This window comes from Monodon monoceros, unplaced genomic scaffold (genome assembly GCF_005190385.1).
Source record: "Monodon monoceros isolate NGI ecotype Baffin Bay Population unplaced genomic scaffold, NGI_Narwhal_1 Super_Scaffold_21, whole genome shotgun sequence".
NCBI lineage: Eukaryota > Metazoa > Chordata > Mammalia > Artiodactyla > Monodontidae > Monodon > Monodon monoceros.
In genome coordinates this window covers 89,583,084-89,608,824 of record NW_021703778.1, presented here as the reverse complement: position 1 = coordinate 89,608,824, position 25,741 = coordinate 89,583,084, and the positions used below count along the sequence as shown (strand labels likewise).

The following is a 25,741-nucleotide window of genomic DNA, read 5'->3' as shown; positions in this document are numbered from 1 at the left end:
TCCCTTGCATTGGCAGGCAGATTCTTAACCACTGCACCACCAGGGAAGCCCTCATAAAATCATGAATCATACAAAAAGAGTCTTGGCTTTTTCCAATTTCCTTTGAATAGTTATAAAACTGAAAATCTAAGTGACTGAATTATAATAAAAATCTAATGATATTGAAGTAAGAAATTTCTTTTTTCCTTTCCCCAGGCCTCTGTGGGTAGAGTTCCCTGATGAATTAGAGACTTTCAGTGTGGAAGATGAATACATGCTGGGTGAGCATTTCTTGATTAATTATAGTTATGATAAATACTTTAATTATGTTTTCCTTATTGTATTTTCTAGTGTAAGAATGCTTAAAAATCCCTAATCTCAAGAAAGCCAAAAACAAAAATAAAAGAAATTCCATCACCAAGATCTTTAGTGTATTAGTGGGATCACAGCTCTATTCTCTTGTCATGCAGCGCTTCGCGTAACATGTTAACTTCACATAAACCCATTTTATTTGTGGATGTAAGTTGGGATTCTTGTCTGGGTCCACTCCTAAGCCTTATGATACCACCACAGGGAAGGGAAGTAGAAAAAAGTAAACCAGATAGTAAAGGCTCAGAAGAGCTTATTTCGTATGCAAGATAGGGTTGTTTGTTTGTTTTGGGTTTGGTTTTTTTGTTTGTTTTGTTTTTTGGGTTTTTTTGGTTTTGATTTTGGTTTTGGTTTTTTGGGGTTTTTTTGTTTGTTTGTTTGTTTTGGTTGGCCTCTTCTTTAACAAGGGTTAACCAGATTTGGAACATGGAAGTTTATCATTTGTGGAATGGGGTCAAGAAGCCAGGCTCAACACAGAATTGCCCAAAAGGTGAATTCCATTTCTAAAGAGCAGAAACCCCAAAATGTAAACAACCTATCTCTTTTGGTCTCCACTCATTCTTAGGTCTCAAATTTCAAAGCTACTTCCCCTGGAGAAAATTTCCCTGACCAAAATTGCTTCCTAATACCTAATTCCACCTGCATTAGTCAAAGTCAGTCCCTCTTGTTATGTAACTTTCATTCCATTTTGTACTTTCATCTTTTTGGTATTTGTCTTAACTCTAATTAATTTGTAATTACTTGTTTAATATCTGTCTTTACTGACTGTAAACTTCATGAGGGTGGGGACCATGTCTGTCTTATTTGTCACTCTGTCCCCAGAGCCTTAGCACAGTGCCTGGGACTCAGGAGGAACTCAATGAATATTTGTTGAATTAAAGAGCAAATTCATAAATGGATGAATTTTACATATGGTGGTGCCAAGATCAAAATGAAATTAATAATCCAGATTGCCTTTAAGAGAATTACAGGCTTCCAGTGATACCTGCCCAAGGAAGAGGACCTGAGTATCTATGTGGACCACACTTCTGGGTCACAGTTGTAGACTCACCACATTCAAAGTCATGTATAGCAAACAATGAAGCACTTAGAGAAGTGCAATGGTGCTTTCAGATGACAGGTATGCACAAAATAAGGCTGTGCCAGACTTGTCAGGGTCCCTGCCTGTAATCCTACTATACCATAGGAGGATTAATGACAGGTAATAATACAGTTACCTCTGAGCACCTGTCCTCTTTCTAACTAACAGTGCATCTCCCTGATGAATCATTGGTTCAACTCACCAAGATCTCTACCTTCAAGAAGTTCAGTTGAGTGGTCTTTGAAACCACAAAGAGAAGGGATGTTTTCAGACCTCTTATCATGATATTCAACTTTATTTCTTCTCCACTTTTCAGGAAGCGCTTTATTGGTTCACCCAGTCACAGAACCAAAAGCTACTGTGGTTGATGTGTTTCTGCCAGGATCAAGTGAGGTAAAAGTAAATGACAAACATCCGCATACCTTACATGCCTCACGTCTCTTCCCTTCAAACTTGGTGGCTTAAAATGACAAAAATTTGTGCTCTCACAGTTCTGGAGGCTTGAAGTCTGAAATCATGGTGTCACCAGGTCTGGTTCCTTCTGGAGGCTCTGAGGGAGAATCTGTTCCATACCGCTCTCCTAGCTTCTGGTGGCTGCCTGCACTCCTTGGCATTCCTTGGCTTGTAGCTGCATCACTTCAGTCCATGCGTCCATCTTCACAGTGTGTGTCTGTGTCTCCCCTACCACTGTCTCTTATAAGACACTTGTGATGTTATTTAGTGACCATCTGAATAATTCCAGATTACCTCCTTAACTCAAGATCCTTAATTTAGTCAAATCTCTTACCATAGAAAGTAATATTCACTCCGTCCAGGGATTAGGAAGCAAATATATCTTTCTGAAGAGCCACCATTCAGCCCACTACACTTGTCATTACTGATATGACAATAACCAGGCTTTTCTACAGAGTGCTCATGAATGATGTTCTTTCTGCTTGGTTTCTCTAGTAATTTGTAGTTCTGAAGGTGGGGCTCTTTACAAAGGTTCCCCTGCCAAGCAGAAACCTGAGAAAAAAGTTAAATATAACAACAGCTAAATAAATTGTCCTGCCAAAGCATTTCTGCTGAGAGTTTCTCAAGTCGATTCTGACAAAGCGTAAGTTCCCATTGAGAAGAACGAGCTCCCTTTCTGACTTAACCACAAATTTCTATAATGACCTATTAATATTTCAATCACATTGTTGTGACTATGTAACCTATTCCTTCAACACTATTTCCCAGACTGTTCTGTGATTGTTTCTGTTGCTATATCTTCCCAAAGCCTGGGTAGGAAAGCCAAGCCGTTTCTTGCCAGAACTTTACCTTGCTGGTTAGCTAGTAGTGCATCACACTGTGCAGGGAGCTATCTAAAGGCCTTGCTGTCACCTTCCCCGTGTTTCTGTGTGGCCCATTCCCTCTCCTGCAAATCTGTTTATCGCGGAGGGCTTCTCTGACACCCTGTTTAAGATTATAAACCGGGGCTTCCCTGGTGGCGCGGTGGTTAAAAATCCACCTGCCAATGCAGGGGACACGGGTTCGAGCCCTGGTCCGGGAAGATCCCACATGCCGCGGAGCAACTAAGCCCGTGAGCCACAGCTACTGAGCCCGCGTGCCACAACTACTGAAGGCCACGCTCCTAGAGCCTGTGCTCCGCAACAAGAGAAGCCATGCAATGAGAAGCCCGCACACTGCTACAAAGAGTAGCCCCCGCTCTCCGCAACTAGAGAAAGCCCGCATGCAGCAGCAAAAACCCAATGCAGCGAAAAATAAATAAATAAAATTTTAAAAAAGATTATAAACTACTCCCACTGCCCCGGTTCTGTCCAGCCCTCCTTCGTCCTTTATATTTCTCCACAGAACATGCCATTTTAAACATCCTGTGTATTTACTTTTATGTTTTGTTTATTATTTATCTCTCCCATTAGAATGTTAGCGTTTTGAGGGCAGTGATTTTTATCTGTTGTGGTCTCTGCTGTATCCCCAGCATCTAGATGGGCACGTGGCCCATAGTAGGCCTTCTGTAAGTACTTGCTGGGTGAGGAGCTTGGTGACTAAGCTCTGGGTCTGATCTACATTATGTTTTGTACCAGTCGTATGCTTCCTAGGCTGGAGATCTTTGAATATGGCACCAGAGCACACACTCTATACCTCTCGTTTCAGTCAGTTAGACTGGAAATGGTCGACAGGAAATCCCCAAATATTGTTTGAATCCTTTTTTTTTTTTTTTACCTTTCACTCCCACCAGCTTTTTATCTAAAGCTAGTAGAATTCACCAAAGAAAGACATTACGAGAAAAGAAAGCTAAGACAAAATCCCTTGTAAACACAGACGCAGAAATCCTTGACAAAACATTAGCAAATTGAATCCAGCCAAAGATAATACTTCATGACAAGGTGGGGCTGATCCAGTTGAATTAAGAGTTCACTGTAGCTAGCAACTGTCAGGTCACAGCCCTCTCACATTCACAGCCAGACAATGACAGATTCAACAGCCCAGCTTTATAAAGGCTCTGGTAATTCCAGGAGGTGAACTTGTGAAATAGACTCTGTGGCTGCCAGAAATTACATTGAACTAGAAGAGAGAAAAAGGTTTTGTTTTCTTTTGCTTCTGATGGTATCCTAAGGATTTATCCCACCAAATTACTTTGCAGGACTTTTTTGGCACTTTAGCAAGTAAACCCCCTTGACAGGCCTCGCAGGTAAGAGTTTGAACCTCATCCCTGAATTGAACTCTGTTAAGAAACAATGACACTATAGTAGTAATCCAAGTTTCCATTTGTTTTTCTCTAAGATCTGTTTCCTCGTCTGACACTTTTTTTTCTCCTGCCTCATTTGTAATCTGTTTGCTTGCAATGTGCTTTTTCTGCTTTGTTGTGGTTTTCTCTCTTCCATTGTCTTTTTCACTACTAGATCATTAAGTTTTTTTGTTTTTTAAAAAAATTTTATTTATTTATTTTTGGCTGCATTGGGTCTTTGTTGCTGCACACAGGCTTTCTCTAGTTGTGGCGAGCGGGGGCTACTCTTCGTTGCGGTGCGCAGGCTTCTCATTGCAGTAGCTTCTCTTGTGGAGCACGGGCTCTAGGCATGTGGGCTTTAGAAGTTGTGGCACGTGGGCTCAGTAGTTGTGGCTCACGGGCTCTAGAGCGCAGGCTCAGTAGTTGTGGCACATGGGCTTAGTTGCTCTGCAGCATGTGGGATCTTCCTGGACCAGGGCTCAAGCCCATGTCCCCTGCATTGGCAGGCGGATTCTTAACCACTGCGCCACAAGGGAGGTGCTGATCATTAAGTTTTTATAAGCCAACTGGACTGTAAAATCCATGAGGGCAGGTTCTGTGTCTCTCTGTTCACTTGTGTGTACCCAGCGATGCTGGGCGCATGGTAGATTGATCTATAAATAACTTTTGGATGGATGAATGGAAAAATGAATGGCCTTTTAGTCAGCTTAATCTGTCACAGTACTAGGTTTTTCCTTTGGGATCTTTTTAAAAGCATATGTTCTTCCTAACTTCTACTCAAGGTGTTTTTATTTTTTTAATTGTATTTATTTTAGCTTTCTGGTTATTTGAAATCCAGATAAATGGATGTTTCACTAAATAATGAAATTGTGAACAGAGTTGCTTATATACTCTTTTTCATTAGGGTCTGTTTCTTTTCAGGTCTGGTATGACTCTAAGACATTTGCTCATTGGGAAGGAGCATGTACTGTAAAGATCCCAGTAGCCTTGGACACGGTAAGTTATTTTCAGACTGTTATTTTTACCTATTGTGCTGTATTTGTCTACTCGGGCTGCCATGACAGGATACCATAGACTGGGTGGCTTCAACAACAGAAATTTCTTTTCTCACAGTTCTAGAGGCTGGAAGTCCCAAATCAAGGTTCCAACCAATTCGGTTCCTGCTGAGGGCTCTCTTCCTGGCATGTAGACAGACACCTTGCTGTGTCCTCACATGGCAGAGGGAGAGAGTGAGCTCTCTTGTCTCTTATAACACTAATCATTTGGATCAGGGCTCCACTCCTATGACCTGATTTAGTCTTAATTACCTCTGTAAAGGCCCTGTCTCCAAATACAGTCACTTTGGGGGTTGGGGCTTCAACGTGAATTTTGTGGGGACACATTTAGTCCATAACATGCGCCTACATAGAAAGAACCAAGGACATCAGTGTTCTGCACGATAGTGGTTGCCTAGAGCTGAAGGCAGGGAGAGGGTTTTGGGAGCAATGGGGAGTGACCACTAATGGGTATAGTGTTTCTTTTTGGGGTGATTTTAAATTGATTATGGTAATGGTTGCATGACTTTGAATATACTAAAAAACATTTAATTGTACACTATAAATGGGTGAATTGTATGACATGAATTATATCAATAAGGCTGTTAAATGTGAGAAAAAAAAGAATATAAAAAACATACTCTGGGGCTTCCCTGCTGGTGCAGTGGTTGAGAGTCCACCTGCCAATGCAGGGGACACGGGTTCATGCCCCAGTCCGGGAAGATCCCACATGCCGCGGAGCGGCTGGGCCCGTGAGCCATGGCCACTGAGCCTGCGCGTCCAGAGCCTGTGCTCCACAACGGGAGAGGCCACAACAGTGAGAGGCCCGCGTACCGCAAAAACAAAAACAACAAAAAAACATACTCTGATTTACATTTGTATGTCTAAGAAAAATAATAACACTGACAACAGAGAGTATACATGATGGTCTCCACATACACCATACAGAATATTCTTCTACAACACGAACTCAGAAAACATGAGTTTTTAGTTGGACCTCTAGGCCCAAGGGGAGGCTATGAGTTATGGTTTTAGACTCAGAGTGGCCCATCTAGGCTGCATTTCTGAAGGGAAGTTTGCTCCTGCAGCTGAATCACAATGACTACCACAGGCCCTAAGTAGTGTAAAGATTTATAAAGAGATATTGATATTATTTTTTAAAATTCTCAGCAGCAATATGAACTCCATTATATAGAAAATGATTTCAGATGCCAACCTTCAGGTCTAGAAGAGACCTCACCATTCATCTACTTGAATCCCTCATGCTTACAGGTGAAGAAAGTGAGGTTCAGAGAAGTTAAATTCCTTGTCCAGGGTTGCAGCTTAATTGTGGCAGAACTGAGACAAGACCCCGGGTCAACTGAACACCTACTCCAGAGCCCATTCATACTAACTTACTGCCGCATTCTCTGAAGGAAAAAAAAAGAATAAGAAGAGATTGGTTGATGAGGGTGGGGAGGTAAATGTACTTTACTTCTTGCTGCTGACTTCATGTCAAGCAGAGGGTGGACATCTTGACTACTTCCATCCTAATTCCCAACTTCATGTATACGGCAGTCCCCCTTATCTGCGGTTTCACTTTCTACAGTTTCATTTACCTTCAATCAACCATGGCCCAAAAATATTAACTGTGGGACTTCCCTGGTGGCGCAGTGGTTAAGAATCCACCTGCCAATGCAGGGGACCATGGATTCAATCCCTAGTCCGGGAAGATCCCACATGCCACAGAGCAACTAAGACCGTGTGCCACAACTACTGAGCCTGCGCGCCTAGAGCCCATGCTCCACAGCAAGAGAAGCCACCACAATGAGAAGCCCACGTGCCGCAACTAGAGAAAACCCACGTGCAGCAATGAAAACCCAGTGCAGCCAAAAATAAATAAAATTTTTTAAAAAGAAAAAACCCAAAAACATTAACTGTGGTCCAAAAACATAAAATGGAAAATTCCAGAAATATACAATTCATACGCTTTAAATTGCACGCTGAGCTGAGTAGCATGACAAAATCTCGCGCCATCCTGCTCTCTCCTGCCCAGGACATGAATCATCCCTCTGTCCAGCAGATCCACACTGTGTGTGCTACCCGCCCATTAGTGTAGGGGAAATACCTTTATATAGGGTTCAGTACTCTCCTCGGTTTCAGGCATCCACTGGGGGTCTTGGAATGAATCCCCCGTGGGGAAGGGGGGACTACTGTATTCTTGCTCTTCTTCCCGCTTGTACATTACTCAGAGCAAAGTACAGGCCTTCACGTGATTCAGGGAGCTTCCTTACAGAGGATTGCACTGGGAGGCAGGAAACCTACTGGGCTGTCCTGGCTGGGAATGCCATTCCAGAAGACCCATAGATAGGGGCCATGCCTACAACCCTGTTGTCAGAGTCACTTCAAGTGCCCTTGGTGGCTTCTATAGCAAAAGTTTCACAGTTTTACCCTCAGAATTGAGTCAGTCATCCTGGTGATCAGGGAAGCAGGAGCAAGAAGGGTATAGGCTGAAGTAAGGACAACAGTCATCTTTCCCAAACCAAGAAACTACCATCTTTTTTTTTTTTTCCGGCTTAGTCAGGTCTTAGTTGCAGCACATGGGATCTGTCGTTGCTGCGTGTGGGCTCTTCATTGCTGCCCGTGGGCTTCTCTCTAGTTGTGGCGCATGGGCTCAGTAGTTGCGGCTTGCAGGCTTTAGTTGCCCCGCGGCATGTGGGATCTTAGTTCTCCGACCAGGGATCAAACCTGCATCCCCTGCATTGGAAGGCAGATTCTTAACCACTGGACCACCAGGGAAGTCCCTACCATCTTTTATAAAGACATACATATGTACATCTGGGCCTGCTCATACAGACAGACAAATTCCCTCTTTAGCAGGGTCCTAGAAATAAACTTGTTTGTTATATTGACAGGAAAATTAAAAATACAAAACAGGAAAGGCTACTTATATGATAGTCAGAACAGATAATAAATTGATGAAGGGTGAGAAGTTTCCCTAATAATTTAAAAATGAACCATTTTTAGTGTTTGAACTCTTTTCCTTTTAATGCCAGGGCCCCCATATTTGCCATCTCTGTGTTCACAAATTTATTTTGCCTTTGAGTCTATACTTGTAACAAATGTGAGTCTTGTACAATGAAATATTTTAAAAGTCTACTTTGAAATTGCCTTATATGAATCCTCCTTCTCTGAGAGCGTTGCTCTGTTATAGATACCAGTGTTTCAACGAGGTGGAAGTGTGGTACCAATAAAGACAACTATAGGAAGATCCACGGGCTGCATGACTGATTCCCCATATGGACTCTGGGTGGCCCTAAGCACTAAGGTATTTGAAAAATGTTACTTTTACACATCTTGTTTGTTACTACTCTATCTCTTTATAGTTGTAGCCTTTGAGTATGTGACACTATGTAAAAGTGGTGAACCCCATCTACGGGATAGGTGCTTCTGAAGTTTATGTAGAAATCAAAGTTTTGAATCATTTCTTGTCTGACTTTCCTGGAATTATCCTTAAGGGTACTCTTAGAACTAGAAATAATAGAAATTTCCTCTAGGGCACTGTGACCCTTGGTGCTCTGCAGCTTGACATTGATTACCACTGGACTGAAAGCTCATTGAGCCATAGGCAGCCTGCCATACGGATTAGCCCTGAATCTCAGTCTCCTGTAAAAGGGTCCTGTGTCTATGCAACATTCCAGGGACACAGTCTCATGCAATGACTTCTATGCTCATCAGATGGCTCAAACAATTACAATCTCCTTGGGTAAAACCTGGAAAGATCCAGAGTTGATCTGTCCTTTTGAGGAGATCTTTTGAGCCAAAGGAGGCCTATAACAGATTCCTCTTCTAGCCATCTGCCAAAATACAGTGCCAAACACAAATCCTTACTCTTAAGCAAAAAAAATATATATATATATATATGGTTTTTGTTTTTTTTTTTTCCTGTACGCGGGCCTCTCACTGTGGTGGCCTCTCCCATTGCGGAGCACAGGCTCCAGACGCGCAGGCTCAGCAGCCATGGCTCACGGGCCTAGCCGCTCCGCGGCATGTGGGATCCTCCCGGACCGGGGCACGAACCCGTGTCCCCTGCATCGGCAGGCGGACTCTCAACCACTGCGCCACCAGGGAAGCCCCTTAAGCAAATATTATAAAATAATTAAGCTTTCTTTTTCTTACATCTTTCTTTTCAATCCGTTTCATTTAAGCATGTTTTCTTGGGTCAAACTATGGACCTCGGGCTCATGTGAGGCCATGGAATAATTACAAGAAACTCGAGGTCCATAGCACATGAAACATTGTCAATAACAGTGAACTGCCATATGGAGTGCTGTGATATTATCTGACATGCAAAAGTGGTCCTCCTACTAAAAGACAGTAGGAACTAGATACCGTTCTCTAAATGGAGGGTCTTCTAAAGATAGTTGATCTCATATGTTGTATACCAATTTTTTCTTTTAATTTCATTTCCATTCTGTGAACTTTTCTTGACCTGTTGTCACCTTCTAGGATAGTATTTTGGGGGAAGCCACCTATGCCGCTGACCATACTTCATAGTTTAAATCTCTTTCAACAAGGCCTAACTCCTTGTCCTCCTCTTGTGTGACTTGTTTATTCATGTTATTTCACAAATGTGTAGTAAGTGTATATATTGTATGACTGCTTTGTACAGCTTGAATATTAAGCAGTTGTTCAACATAATTTTTCATAGATTTAAAAATCTATTATTTCGTTTAGGGAGGCGACAGTCTTTTCCTAGAAAGCTATTATATAAGCACATTCTCTATCCGTGATTCACTCTCCAGGGTTCTGCTGTGGGTGAATTCTATCTCGATGATGGTCATTCATTCCAATACCTCCACCAGAAGCAATTCTTGCACAGGAAGTTTTCATTCGCCTCAGGTGTTTTGATCAACAGGTAATGACAGCTAAAAGAGCTGTGTGCTTTCTTAAATTATGCTATCCTCAAATGCAGAGCTGCTATTTTAAGAAATTAATGATGAAGGCCACTTGTGGAGTATTCTTCATTTTCCCCCCCCAGGTTCATTAAGGTATAATTTTTTTAACTCTTTATTTTATATTGGAGAATAGCTGATTAACAATGCTGGGATAGTTTCAGGTGCACAGCAAAGCAACTCAGCCATACATACACATGTATCCATTCTCCCCCAAACTCCCGTCCCATCTAGGCTGCCACATAACATTGAGCAGAGTTCCCTGTGCTATACAGTATGTCCTTGTTGCTTATCCATTTTAAATATGGCAGTGTGTACATGTCGATCTCAAACTGCCTAACTATCCCTCCCCCCCCGGTAACCGTAAGTTCATCCTCTAAGTCTGTGAGTCTTATTCTGTTTTGTAAATAAGTTCATTTGTATAATTTCTTTTTAGATTCTGCATATAAGGGATATCATATGATATTTCTCCTTCTGTGACTCACTGCACTCAGTATGATAATCTCTAGGTCATTAAGGTATAATTTAGAAATAAAATTTCAATAAAATATACTAGTATAAAAATACAATTGTAATATATTTAAAGTATACAATGTGATGATTTGATATATGTACACATTGTGAAAGTATTCCCATCATCAAGTTAATTAACACATCCATCACCTCACATGTTTAACCCTTTTCTTCCCCTTTTGATGAGAACATTTAAGTTCTACTCTCTTGGCAAATTTCAGTTATGCAATACAGTATTATCAACTATATTTACCGTGTTATACATTAGATTCTCAAACCTTATTCATCTTATAGCTGAAAGTTTGTACTCTTTTACCAGCCTCTCTCTACTTCCCCCAACCCCCAGCCCCTAGCAACCCCCATTCTACTCTCTTTTTCTATGAGTTCAACTTTCCTTTTTTGAAATTTTTTTTACATTCCATATATAAATGACACCATGCAGTATTTATTGAATTTTTCAGTTCACTTCTTGTATTCTTCAGGTCTATATTTTGTTTGGTACATTTTAATATTTTCTGTCTTCGTTGAAATTCTCACTTTGTTCATGCATTGCTCTCTGACCTTGGTGAGCATCGTTATGACCACTAGTTTGAACTTTCTATCAGGTAAATAACTTATCTCCATTTTGTTGAGGTCGGTTTCTGTAGATTAATCGTGTTCTTTTGTTTGGAACTTATTCTCCTGTTTCATGTTCCTTGACTCTTTGTGTTGGTTTCTCACATTAGATAAGACAGCCACCTCTTCCAGTCTTGACAGACTGGTCTCATGTAGGAGATGAACCTCGTCGATCAGCTGGGCCTGAGCTCCTTGTTGTTTCTCACACCTTTGTGATTATCCAAGCTGCCATCTTTGTTCTTAGTGACTCACGGTTGTTGAGGATGTGCTGAGACCCATCCGTGTCCCAAAGGGGCAGATTTTAGTCAGCACCTAGTTGCAGGCTGATTAGAACACTCAGGCAGTAGCTGGGAAAGTATGCAGTCAAATCCCTTCCAGGGAGAACCTGTGAGATGGATGTTTTTGCCTGCTCCCTCTGCACTGAGCCCTGGGGGGATAGCCACACTGCCTATTAACAACTACTTCTTTATTTGCTATCATTAAGCCTCTTGGCTATCAGAGCTAGGTGATTTTAGGGCCATCCCTCAGGTGGGAGCCTTGAAAGGAGGGACACTAGAACTGTGGTCCAAACCCTTCTCTCTTCCTGGAGAAGCCAGGAGTTGGGGATTCCTTCCCAATTTTATGGGACTATGCCAGGGGTGGGGGTTATATGGAGAGTGTGTCTCAGCCTTTCCTACTTTTTTTTTTTTTTTTTCATAGATGGCCTTTCTTATGTTGAGGTAGCTTCCCTCTATGCCAACTTTCTGGAGAGTTTTTATTAAAAATGGGTGTTGAATTTTGTCAAAAGCTTTTTCTCCATCTATTGAGATGATCATATGGTTTTTATTCTTCAGTTTGTGAATATGGTGTATCACATCGATTGATTTGCATATATTGAAGAATCCTTGCATCCCTGGAATAAATCCCACTTCATCATGGTGTATGATCCTTTTAATGTGTTGTTGGATTCTGTTTGCTAGTATTTTCTTGAGGATTTTTGCATCTATATTCATCAGTGATATTCGTCTGTAATTTTATTTTTTTGTAGTATCTCTGTCTGGTTTTGGTATCAGGGTGACGGTGGCCTCGTAGAATGAGTTTGGGAGTATTCCTTCCTCTGCAGTTTTTTGGAAGAGTTTGAGAAGGATGGGTGTTAGCTCTTCTCTAAATGTTTGGTAGAATTCACCTGTGAAGCCATCTGGTCCTGGACTTTTGTTTGTTGGAAGAGTTTTAATCACAGTTTCAATTTCATTACTTGTGATTGGTCTGTTCATATTTTCTATTTCTTTCCGGTTCAGTCTTGGTAGGTTATACCTTTCTAAGAATTTGTCCATTTCTTCCAGGTTTTCCATTTTATTGGCATAGAGTTGCTTGTAGTAGTCTTTTATGATGCTTTGTATTTCTGCAGTGTCCATTGTAACTTCTCCTTTTTCATTTCTAATTTTATTGATTTGAGTCCTCTCCCTCCTTTTCTTGATGAGTCTGGCTAAAGGTTTATCAATTTTATCTCTCAAAGAACCAGCTTTTAGTTTTATTGATCTTTGCTACTGTTTTGTTTCTATTTCATTTATTTCTTCTCTGATCTTTATGATTTTTTTCCTTAGACTAACTTTGGGTTTTGTTTGTTTTTCTTTCTCTAGTTCCTATAGGTGTAAGGTTATATTGTTTATTTGAGATTTTTCTTGTTTCTTGAGGTAGGATTGTATTGCTATAAACTTCCCTCTTAGAACTGCTTTTGCTCCATCCCATAGGTTTTGGATCATCGTGTTTTCATTGTCATTTGTCTCTAGGTATTTTTTGATTTCCTGTTTGATTTTTTCAGAGATCTCTTGGTTATTTAGTAACGTGTTGTTTAGCCTCCATGTGTTTGTGTTTTTTACATTTTTTTCCCTGTATTAACTTCTAATCTCATAGCATTGTGGTTGTCAAAGATGCCTGATATGATTTCAATTTTCTTAAATTTAATGCTTGATTTGTGACCCAAGATGTGATCTATCCTGGAGAATGTTCTGTGTGCACTTGAGAAGAAAGTGTAATCTGTTTTTGGACGGAATGTCCTATAAATATCAATTAAATGTATCTGGTCTATTGTGTCATTTAAAGCTTGGGTTTCCTTATTAATTTTCCATCTGGATGGTATGTCCATTGGGTAAGTGAGGTGTTAAAAGTCCCCCACTATTATTGTGTTACTGTCGATTTCCTCTTTTACAGCTATTAGCATCTGCCTTATGTACTGAGGTACTCCTGTGTTGGGTGCATATATATTTATAATTCCTATATCTTCTTCTTGGATTGATCCCTTGATCATTATGTAGTGTCCTTCCTTGTCTCTTGTAACATTATTTTAAAGTCTATTTTATCTGATATGAGTATTGCTACTCCAGCTTTCTTTTGATTTCCATTTGCATGGAATATCTTTTTCCATCCCTTCACTTTCAGTCTGTATGTATCCCTAGGTCTGAAGTTGGTCTCTTGTAGACAGCATATATATGGGTCTTGTTTTTGTATCCATTCAGCAAGCCTGTGTCTTTTGGTTGGAGCCTTTAATCCATTCACATTTAAGGTAATTACCGATATGTATATTCCTATTACAATTTTCTTAATTGTTTTGGGTTTGTTTTTGTAGGTCCTTTTCTTCTCTTGTGTTTCCCACTTAGAGAAGAAGTTCCTTTAGCATTTGTTCCTTTCACATTTATTGTTGTAAAGTTCCTTTAGCATTTGTGTTTCCTGCCTAGAGAAGTTCCTTTAGCATTTGTTGTAAAGCTGGTTTGGTGGTGCTGAATTCTCTTAGCTTTTGCTTTTCTGTAAATCTTTTGATTTCTCTGTTGAATCTGAATGAGATCCTTGCCGGGTAGAATAATCTTGGTTGTAGTTTATTCCCTTTCATCACTTTAAATATATCATGCCACTCCCTTCTGGCATGTAGAGTTTCTGCTGGGAAATCAGTTGTTAACCTTATGGGAGTCCCCTTGTATGTTATTTGTCGTTTTTCCCTTGTTGCTTTTAATAACTTTTCTTTGTCTTTAACTTTTGTCAATTTGATTACTATGTGTCTTGGAGTGTTTCTCCTTGGGTTTATCCTGCCTGGGATTCTCTGCACTTCCTGGACTTGGGTGGCTGTTTCCTTTCCCATGTTAGGGAAGTTTTCGACTATAATCTCTTCAAATAATTTCTCAGGTCCTTTCTCTTCTCCTTCTGGGTCCACTATAATGCAAATGTTGGTGCATTTAATGTTGTCCCAGAGGTCTCTTAGGCTGTCTTCATTTCTTTTCATTCTTTTTTCTTTATTCTGTTCCATGGCAGTGAATTCCACCATTCTGTCTTCCAGGTCACTTACCTGTTCTTTGGCCTCAGTTATTCTGCTATTGATTCTTTCTAGTGTATTTTTCATTTCAGTTATTGTATTGTTCATCTCTGTTTGTTTGTTCTTTAATTTTTCTAGGTGTTTGTTCTTTAATTCTTCTAGGCCTTTGTTAAACATTTCTTGCATCTTCTCGATCTTTGCCTCCATTCTTTTTCCGAGGTCCTGGATCATCTTCACTATCATTATTCTGAATTCTTTTTCTGGAAGGTTGCCTATCTCCACTTCATGTAGCTGGTTTTCTGGGGTTTTATCTTGTTCCTTCATCTGGTACATAGTCCTCTGCCTTTTCATTTTTGTCTATCTTTCTGTGAATGCGGTTTTCGTTCCACAGGCTGCAGAATTGTAGTTCTTCTTGCTTCTGCTCTCCTACTTGTTTTGTTTGTTTGCTTGTTTTGGTTTTTTTGTTTTTAACTTATTTTTATTTATTTATCGCTTATTTTGGCTGTGCCGGGTCTTAGTTGTGGCATTCCGACTTCTTAGTTGCAGCATGCATGTGGGATCTAGTTCCCTGGCCAGGGATCGATCCTGGGCCACCTGCATTGGGAGCATGGAGTCTTACCCACTGGACCACCAGGAAAGTCCCTCCTACTTGTTTTGATGTGGGTATTTTCTCAGTCACCCAATGTATAGGAGTCACTCAGCTAGTTTCCGGATTTCTCTCAAAGGGAATTGCTCCATGTGTAGCTTTATATTCAGTGCATCTGTGGAAGGAGGGAAATTCAGAGGGCTTTTATGTTGCCATCTTGGCCTGGAGCCCCCCAGGAGTATTTTTCAACCACTTCATGAACATCCCTTCCTTATTGTCTCTGTCTTCCTTTCCTTCCCTCTCTGAAAAATAAAAAAGAATTCAGTAAAAATTCCCATTAATCCAATTTATTCATCTCTTCAGCCATTCATAAAGTATCTGATTTCTTACAATTTGATTGTAGCATCCAAGTGACATTTGGGACTTCAGTATCCTTAAGTGATGCCTCTCCAAATGGCTTGTTAGAGGGAGACTACTGGTTAGCTTGTCCTCGGCACATTGGGTCATCTTTTTCCATCTCTTCATCCTAGTAAATGTGACCACTATATGTTTCATGCCTCCACAGAGAAAGATGGGAGGGGAACTCACAAGGCTCGGGATGGTGACCTGGTAACCAGTCCAAACCCCTATTCCTCTCCTTCTCCTAATGCCATTTGTTATATCTATTCCAGTTGTGCTGACAAGAGGGGTCATTATCCCAGCAAGTGTGTGGTGGAGCAGATTTTGGTCCTAGGCCTCAAGAAGCATCCATCTTCTGTGACCAGCCACTCACCTGGTGAGGAAACAGGCCATTTGTTTTTGTAAACATAGAAGTATCTGCAGTGAAGAGATGATTAGTCTAAAACTGACAAAATGTCCTTAGCCAAGTGGACTCTGCTCTTTCTGGCAGGAGTCAAATATACTAGTATCTAGAGGGCGTGAGGCCATTCTGCTTCTCTTCATCAACTGGTCTTTCTGCTCGTTGTAAGCAGTTAATATTTTCCTAAAGGAAATTATTTGGGACTTGAAATAATATTGTAGGTTCTCTGAATATTTTTTTTAAACTGTAGATATCTGAAGTCCTGGGGAATCCTGCTCATGGAGTTTATGGAGTTTCTTAAAGGACATGGGATAGGATATATCCTTTTTTACCTACTGAATTTGTTGGACAAATCACTTTGTTCCTTAGTTTGTTTTCAATCAGTCTTGCACTCAAAACAGTGGAGTGTTTCATGTTTTAAAATTTCATGGAAGTCCATGGGTACAAGTACTATTAATTTGGATTCTCCTATATGGGGCATAAGGTTTTATAACAGAGTCAGAAACATTTTAAATTCAAAATTTCTCTCCTAGATGTTCATCAAACTTTCCCTTTTACAATTTTGATATCTAGATGGTAAAGCTCAGCCTGTGGCTTTTACATATTGTGCCAAAACATCCACCCTGAACCTGGAGAAGTTCTCACTGAACATTGGTGCTGACTGGAAGGTCCAAATCCAGTGACAGAGCAGTGCACCTGGTGACAAGTGATGGGAGCAGCTGCACCTTTCTGCCTTTCCACGGGCCTTTTTTTGCGATTTGTGCTGCATGCTATTGACTTCTCTGGCTCAAAGTCATCTTTCATAAGTCACCAGTTTCCTAACGAACAATAGCTTTCAGATTTTTCAGATGTTACATTTTTAGATGTGCTAATAATACTCTTTGTGTCACACACGCCCTCTCCTCCTACATGCAAGTGGCCCAGAGACATTTATAGCGTTCACAGATCTCGCATTACTCCTTGGGCCATGACCTGTGGTATGCACTCTGGCCCAGTGGGCAGTTTCTCTTTGAGCACAGCTGGATGGGTTTGTTTTATGTGAGAAGTGGGCCAAGCCCACCCACCTTGTGGAAGCTTGTCTCAGTCCATGTGGCAGAGCCACTCGGGCTCCAGCAGCTGAGCTGCTCAAGGCCTATCTCCAAGTGGACAGCAGCTTCTGGTGCCCCCCCACCCCAGTTATCTTTTACCCACTTAGACCTGGACAAAACCTTTTCTGCTTGGAGTGTATTCACTGCAGCAACAGGGAGTTACTCTACCCTAGAGACTGACTCAGGAACACAAAGGGCTCTTTTCCCTGTCATGTTTTTTGGGGTCCAAAGTTCCAAATTAATCTCCTAAAAATTCTAATTTCTTTATATTAATTTTTTTATTAAATACTGTCCACTAACCAAAGCTTATTTGTAATATGAGTAAGCTATAATTTAAAATAATAAAATAATTACCCATGTCCCCACCCTCAAACTTCAGAAATAGAACACAGGGCCGGGATGAGGGGGAGGCAAGTAAGGCACTTGCCTGGGGCACAAAATTTAAGGGGATGCCCCAAATCACAGTAATCAAAATAAATAATATTTTAATGCAATACTTTTAAAAATCAAAATTAACAGCAGGGCTTCCCTGGTGGAGCAGTGGTTGAGAGTCCGCCTGCCGACGCAGGGGACGTGGGTTCATGCCCTGGTCTGGGAAGATCCCACATGCCGCGGAGCGGCTGGGCCCGTGAGCCATGGCCGCTGAGCCTGCGCGTCCGGAGCCTGTGCTGTGCAACGGGAGAGGCCACAACAGTGAGAGGCCCACGTACCACAAAAAAAAAAAAAAAAAAGACAAAATTAACAGCAAAAAAAAATCCATGATGAACAAAATATCAAAATTTTAAATAAGGACAGGATCGATAGTACTGCGTTTTACTTTTGCCTCAGACTCTAGTACAGTGTGGCGTGGGCTAGAACACTACACCATGCCAGTTCCCCAGGATGCTCCCCAGGGACGCCCTGCGGCCGCAGCATCTGCTGGGGCAGTCACATGTCCTCAGCACTGCTCAACATGCACATTTGCTTATCAGGCTTCTTCCACTCAGCAGCTTGCCAACTGCCACCTCTATGCCTCTGTTCCCTGGGTCCCAATATCCACAGTCTGCCCTCCACCTATGCAAATCCTACCATCCATCCAGGCCCAACTCAAATCCCACTTCCCCACAGAGCCTTTCTAACTACCCTAACACCCTCAACTCCCCTTTACTATGAGCAGTGATTTTGCCCTTCTCTGAAATGCTGCCCCACTTATAATATGCATTCTGCTTAGCATTCTCAGGGATGGTGCCTCAGTGTTTCAGGTTTGTCTGTCTTGTTCCCTTACTAGATTGTATGTTCTTCAAGATCATGTTATATTTGTCTTATATCTGCCAGAGCACGATTATACTTGGCTTTTAGTAATGGTTGGCTGTAATTGGTTGACTGATGGATTTGATTTATTTAAAATTGAGAATTGAATGTATTTGTTTCTAATTTACTCTTCTGACCTAGAACTCTTCCCTCCAGATATAGTAAACATTACACATTTCCTCATGGACACATTTGATTGTATCAGTTGAGATTTGAGCTTTGCACCATATATAAGCGCACATAGACACATATAGATTCTTTGCTCCTATTTCTGTAAGTTTTGCAATTAAGGAGAAAGGAAGAAGCCTCCATTAGCTGAAGTCCGATTTCCCAGCTTCAAGTTTCCCTTGCCAAGCTACACAGTAAGACTTAAACTGAAAACTGAATGCTCTTACCTAATATAAATGATGGTTTTTAACAGCACTTAAGGCTGAATAATTAAGACCTATCTTCAGTTCAACATTTATTATGTGTCTATTATTCATCCATTTAAAATATTTTTGGAGGAAGGAATGAAATAAGAACTTTAGAGTAGGTTAGTGAGGAACTGCTCTGTCTTGACCCAGAACTATCCTGAAAGGTTTAACTAGATACATTGAATGGAGAGAAATACATCCTGGGTGTTCTTAAATGTTATCTGCTCTTATTGCTTCTCACACTTTACCCCCCTCCTATATCTGAAGCTCAGGACCAGAGAGCTAAGCGGGGCCGAGTTGGCCTACAGTGTTGAGTTACCTTGTTGTGGCTAATTCTCGATATGTTTTCTCAGGAAACTGGATTTTATGTAAGAACTTAGAATCATTTTAACAAAGATTCAAACAAAGCTCTAAAATGAATATATAATGTGTCTTTCCTTTAAGACTTAAATGCCAAGGAATGAGTTGACAAATCAGTTTAAACGTTAGAAACTGCTCAAAAGAAATATGGGCAAAGGTAATTCATAAAAGAAATTGAAATAGGCAAAATAAGCATGAAATATGCTCAGCATTGTTAATATTCAGAGAAATGGGGGTGTCCATGATTGGCCAAGATTAAAATGAAAATGTCCAGTGCTAATGCTGGTGTGGGGAATAGGCATTTTCGTGCATCATTGGTGGAATTATGCTAAGTATAATCTTTCTGGATGGCAATCTGGCAATAGCATCAAAATTTTAAATTTGCTTTAACCCAGAAATTCCACTTCAGATAAACCAGATAAATTGCTCAGAGCTACTAATTGTAATGTGGATTATACTATGGAAAACTAGAAATAAACTAAATGTCCTTTATCAGGGGATTGGTTAAATATAGCCCTTTCATACAGTAGAATATTATGCAACCATTAAAATAACAATGTATATATATCAACATAGAAGTATGTGTTTGATAAAATGTTTACTGAGTGATTTCATTTATGTAAGTTTATAATAAACAGACCAAAGCTGGGGACTTCCCTGATGGTCCAGTGACTGAGACTCCACGCTCCCAATGCAGGGGGCCTGGGTTTGATCCCTGGTCGGGGAACTAGATCCCACATGCTGCAACTAAGAGTTCACACACCGCAACGAAGATCCCGTGTGCCGTAACTAAGACTTGGCGCAGCCAAATTAATTAATTAATATTTTTTAAAAAAAAACAGAATTGAGGCACATCCTATACTGCTCAAAATGTGAAGGCCATGAAAAACAGGTCTGAGGAACTGTTCCAGATTAAAGGGGGACTAAAGAGACATGACAACAAATGTATGATCCTGGGTTCCATCCTGGAACTATAAGGGACATTACTGGGACAGTTGGCAAAACTTGAATAGGATCTTTTGATTACATGGTAATTTTCCTAATTTTGAGAATTGTACTATGATTACATAGAAGAATTTCCTTATTTTTAGGAAATACATACGGAAGTATTAAAGTAGCATAGCTCTGACTTACTCTCAAATGGCTCAGAAAATAATTTATGTATGTATGAGGAAAAGAGACAGAGAAAATTGACAAAATGTATTAAAATGTTATAACTGAAGAATCTGCATGAAGGGTATACAGGAATTCCTTACACTATATTTTCAACTTTCCTGTTAAGTTTTAAACTATTTCAAAACAAAAAGTTTTAAAAACAAAGATGCTGGGCCATATCTTCCTAGTATCTAATAGCTTTAAAATGTTTGCTTTCTATTGTTGTAAAGGCTTATAAGCTGTAGCATGTAAAATAGGATGAAACAAATGGAGTTAAGAATGAACTCCAAGCCACTATGTAGAACAGTATGGAGGTTTCTTAAAAAAACTAAAAATGGAATTACCATATGATCTTGCAATCCCACTCCTGGGCATATATCCAGGGAAGACTGTAATTCAAAAAGATACATGCACCCCTATGTTCATAGCAGCACTATTCACAATAGCCAAGACATGGAAGTAACCTAAGTGTCAATCAACAGATGAATGGGTAAAAGATGTGGTATACACATACAATGGAATATTACTCAGCCATAAAAAGAATGAAATAATGGGACTTCCCTGGTGGTCCAGTGGGTAAGACTCACTTGCTCCCAATGCAAGGGGCCTGGGTTCAATCCCTGGTCGGTGAACTAGATCCCACATTCATGCTGCAACTAAAGAGTGCACATGCTGTAACAAAGATCCTGCATGCCGCAAGTAAGACCCGACACAGCCAAAATAAATATTTAAAAATATATAAATAAAAAAATTTTTTAAAGAATGAAATAATGCCACTTGCAGCAAATGGATGGACCTAGAGATTATCTTACTAAGTGAAGTAAGTCATACCGAGAAAGACAAATATCATACGACATCGCTTATATGTGGAATCTAAAAAAAAAATGATACAAATGAATTTACAAAACAGAAACAGACTTACAGACATGGAAAACAAACTTATGGTTACCAAAGGGGAAAGTGGGGGAGAGGTAAATTAGGAGTCTGGGATTAACAGATACACATTACTATATGTAAAATAGATAAACAACAAGCACCTACTGTATAGCACAGGAAACTATATTCAGTATCTTGTAAAAACCTATAATGGGAAAGAATCTGGAAAAGTATATGTATATCTGAATCACTTTGCTGTACACCTGAAACTAACACAACATTGTAAATCAACTATACTTCAATTAAAATTTTTTCTAATAAAAATAAAAATAATGAACTCCAGTACAAGAAAACACCTTTATTTCTGATGCAGCAGACCTCTTCAGAATCATCAGATCAGCTGTTCTTCACCGGAGAAATGCCGGGCCAAACCAAGCCCCCTACTTCAGGGAACACAAATACCACCCTCGGAGCACTAGGCCAGCAGCCCCTGACCTCACACCACCCACACTATGGCAGCGCTGTACGTGCTTCTATATGTGCTTCCCCACAGAGGTCCTGTCTGACTGCAGGAGCTGACCATGGAGCTTTCAGGAGGGTATTCACACTAAGAAATAGAATGGAATACATGTTTATGGCAGGCATTTATTTAGGGCAGATGCCCTGTATAGTGGTCAGGGAAAGTCCTTCATGCATTTGGAAGGCCAGTTTTGTCACCTTCCTTCTTTTCCCAGGTCTAAATCATCCTGCGGATCCTGGCTATAGTGGACCTGGGGTGGTCAGTTCCTGACAGAAGTGATCCCAGGATGTAGATTCCAGTTTGACCAGGTCCCAAAACATTCCCTGCCCTAGAGGCCTAGTTTCTTTCTTTTTTTTTTTTTTTCAATATTTATTTATTTACTTGGCTGCACCGGGTCTTAGTTGCAGCATGCGGGATATAGTTCCCTGACCAGGGATCGAACCCAGGTCCCCTGCATTGGGAGCACGGACTCTTAGCCACTGGACCACCAGGGAAGTCCTGGCTGTTTTCATTTAAATGTACCTATAGGACTATTTATGTTCTGGGGTACAACTCACTTTCAGAACTAAGTGAATTCTAGGGTCCTGGTCCCACTCATCAACATGACCAGGGCCAGTCCCAGATTGGGCCATTCTCCTAAAGGCTCCCTAGAGTGGAAAGCACAGCTCGTCACCGTGAGTTTGCCTTAAAGTTGTGCTGAGCCTTACATCCTGGTTAACTAATACCGGCCTATCAGATTGTTGTAGCCCTAGGGAAGACAGCAGTTCTAGAGTTTGGTCTGCGTGCAGAATTCCTTCACTTTTTCACATCCTTTTCAGTATCAGTGTATCATAGTGATAGGCAGCAGAAACACAGTCAAAACACATAAATATTTGGAGTTTAACGGGTTTTAGCTCATAACTGACCATCTTACCTAAAAGCCTTCTTAGTCATGGAACTCCTATGACAATATCGAGCATTCCACTCTGCTTTTAAGATTTCCATCTACCAAACTCTCTGAATGCCCAGCATAATTCCGCGGGTGGGGGTGGGGGGGAGTGGCACTCTAGACTAAAATAACTTCTCAGTCCAGGGGATAGAAAGCCATCAGCAACTCCACTGGAAACAGATTACCATATTAACCGCAGACAACGGGGGCCATATAGCTCACATTCTAGCAGAAATAAAGGAGACATTGGCATCCGATATCAGATCTGCCTGTCTTATGACCAGCTAAAGACTGCAGTGCCACAGCAAGGCCAACCAGAATCAGACAGCTGCTTCTTGACTGTTGTTTTCAGCACGGCTGATGGTGTTAGATTTCACTCCCATCAGAGCTAGGGGAAGGGAAGCCCTGACTATTTATATGCAAGGATCCAGAGATCTTATGCCTAATGCACATTACTGGAGTCTTAGTCATGCATTTATTCCTTCACTGGATATCAGGAGACCTGGGGTCTAGTTTGGTTCTGTAGTGAACTGGCAGAATGACCTTGACCATGTCATTTAATCTCTCTAGGCTTTGGTTTCCTCTTTTGTTCAAGAAAAGAGATAAGCTCTAAAATTCTGTGAGTTTCCCATGACTTAACTGTAAAAATAGAGCAGATATCTCAAGTTTTCTCAGCTGGAAAATGGGATTAATCAAACGTGCAGGGTTGTGTACAGATTAAAAGTATTCCATGTGTATGGAAAGGAAAAAAATAGTAACTTTACTTTGGAGAAACCTGGTAGATGCCACCTTAGCCAAGTACTCAAGGTTGATATCACCAGTAATAAAATACATCAATGTCATGTACCCCCAGATCTGATTTGATGAGAAGGGTGCATAACCTCTGTGATATTCATCCCCCAAACCATAATCTCAGTCTAATCATGTGAAAAACATCAGACAAACTCAAGTCAGGGACATTCTACAACATATCTGACAAGTACTCTTCAAAAGTGCCAAGTTCAAGAGAGACAGAGACTGTGGAACTGTCAGAGATTGGAGGACACTAAGGAGATATGACAATTAAATGCAGTGCAGATCAAATTCTGTAACAGAAGGGGGAAAAAAGCACTAGCGGAAACACTGAAGAAATCAAAATATGTCTTGTAGTTCAGTTAGTGGTATCTTACCCACATTCATTTCTGACTTTTGATCATTGTACCATGGTTATGTAAGGTGTAAACATTAAGGGAGGCTGTTGAAGGGTATTCGGGAAATCTGTGCTATCTTTGCAATGCTTTTGTATGTTTAAAAGTACTTTAAAAGTTTTTAGGGGACTTTCCTGGTGGTACAGTGGTTAAAACCCCGCACTTTCAATGCAGGGGGCACGGGTTTGATCCCTGGTGGGGGAACTAAGATCCCACATGCTGCGCAGTGTCGCCAAAAAAAAAAGAAAGTTTTTACAACTATGTGAAGTGGCTAGCTCACAGTAGGCACTTAATGAGTGGTAGGTGTTCTAATTATAAGCGAATGCATTAATCCCAACAGTGTTGAATCAAAGAAATGTTGATGGAAGACAGTGATACGCAATCATTAACTGCCTTGGTGCAACAGAAGCCATTCCAGCTGCAGATGCTGCCTGACCTTAGCTGAACTATGTTATAAAAATGAGTTCTTTATCCTTGAAGAGGCTCTGGGACTTGAAAACGCGCAGCTGTTCACATGCTCATCATCTACCTTTGTCTGTGGGCTCGGATTGGATTTCTCGCTGATAGCATGAGCTTCTACAGCTGCGCGGCTGAATAAACCTTGAGTGTGGACCTGCTAATCTGACAGGGGGTTTTATTCACAACAATTGGTAGAGCAAAATGAATAGCACCTTGCACACTGTGTGTTTGATACAGTATTCCCATTGTGCTATGACAAGAGGCTGATCTCCATCACACACCCATCTTCATTACCAAGGACGGAGCTAGCTTAGACAGCTGAGGAAAAGAAGGTCAGCTGTGTGGGGGCCAGAGACAGCTCCTCCCCCGGAGGCAGATCAGCCAAGATACTTTGATTGCATTGGCAAAGCAATAAGAAGTGGAAGAAATTTCTTCTCACGTAGGGAAACGTCATTCAACAGATATACAACACATATTTATTAAGAACCTTCTATGTGCTTAACCCTTACGGTGCAGTGGGGACCCAGTTCCCACCTTCACAGAGCTTATAGTCCTGTGGCAAACAGGAAGCTCAATAAAGAGAAACAATAAAATGTGGGTTGGTGCTGTGAATTTCAAGGTGGTATAGAGCTGGGACTCAAACATATGATGGCACATATTATGGCGGGAGAAGGAAACTGCCCCCCTTTGTTTTCCATTCCATTAGTGAGTTTGATGGTGGAAGTCAGTCTTTTTAGAGGCTCTTTTAGTGCAGGCAGATAGGCACGCCTCTGATTGGAGACTCTGTGACCACATGGTCCTGGGCAGATGCACTGTTCACATGGAAGATGGTCAACAAATGCTCATAAGGTGAAAGGCTGATTTGTGCCAATGAGTAACTGTCATTCAACCTGATATAACCCAAAATAATATTAACTTCGGTTCATCTCTAACATTTATTATGTGCTTAAGACAATCCTGCCACTATTTTAAATGTACACAATTTGTTTAGTTTTTACAACAACTCAATAACAGAATGACTATCATTATACCCATTTTATAGGTGAGAAAACTGAGACATAGGAAGAAAGGAAGAAGTAACTTACCTAAAGCTACACAGGCACAGCCAATGGGCAGCAGGCCTAGACTTTGAACCTAGGCAGTCAGCTTCAGATGCTGCCCTTCTCTATTCTGCCTCTCCAAGAGTAGTAATAAAGATCCTTGGGCATTTCCTTAGAGGGATGGGGCAATAAGCTGATGGTTCCTCAAAGCTGCAACCCCAGGGATCACGAGCCTGGCGGGACTCCCTATTTCAGCTGTCACTTCCTACCTTCTCTCATAGCCTCTAGCCTTGGGCTGATGAGATGGGCACATGGGAACAGGCAGAGCTGCAGTCTGGGACTAGCCTTCACTCAGCCACACTTGGTATATGGCCATCTCCTGACAGCCTGGGTAGCAGCTACCGTGAGTAGAAGACAAGGCAGAGGCCAGGCAGGCAACTTCCTTCCCCAGAGCCACTTGTGGTCTCATCTAAGAGCCCTGAAGCCAACTGTTTGGGTATGATATGCCAGGACTTG

The 25,741-nt window shown here is 41.0% G+C and overlaps 1 protein-coding gene across 4 annotated transcripts in view; it reads left to right on the top strand.

Annotated features, from left to right (window-relative positions):
* The window catches only part of GANC (glucosidase alpha, neutral C), a 96,104-nt gene that overhangs the window by 55,386 nt on the left and 14,977 nt on the right, over positions 1-25,741 (top strand). For 2 of the 4 annotated variants that reach the window (XM_029237458.1, XM_029237457.1), the window contains exons 18-21: positions 196-260; positions 1,746-1,822; positions 5,064-5,138; positions 8,370-8,483. In XM_029237458.1, the coding sequence (XP_029093291.1) occupies positions 196-260; positions 1,746-1,822; positions 5,064-5,138; positions 8,370-8,483 (331 nt within the window). Of the gene's footprint in view, positions 1-195; positions 261-1,745; positions 1,823-5,063; positions 5,139-8,369; positions 8,484-9,960; positions 10,074-15,778; positions 15,883-16,479; positions 20,291-25,741 lie in introns of those variants that run through there. The other 2 variants (XM_029237455.1, XM_029237456.1) reach the window with 2 other exon arrangements.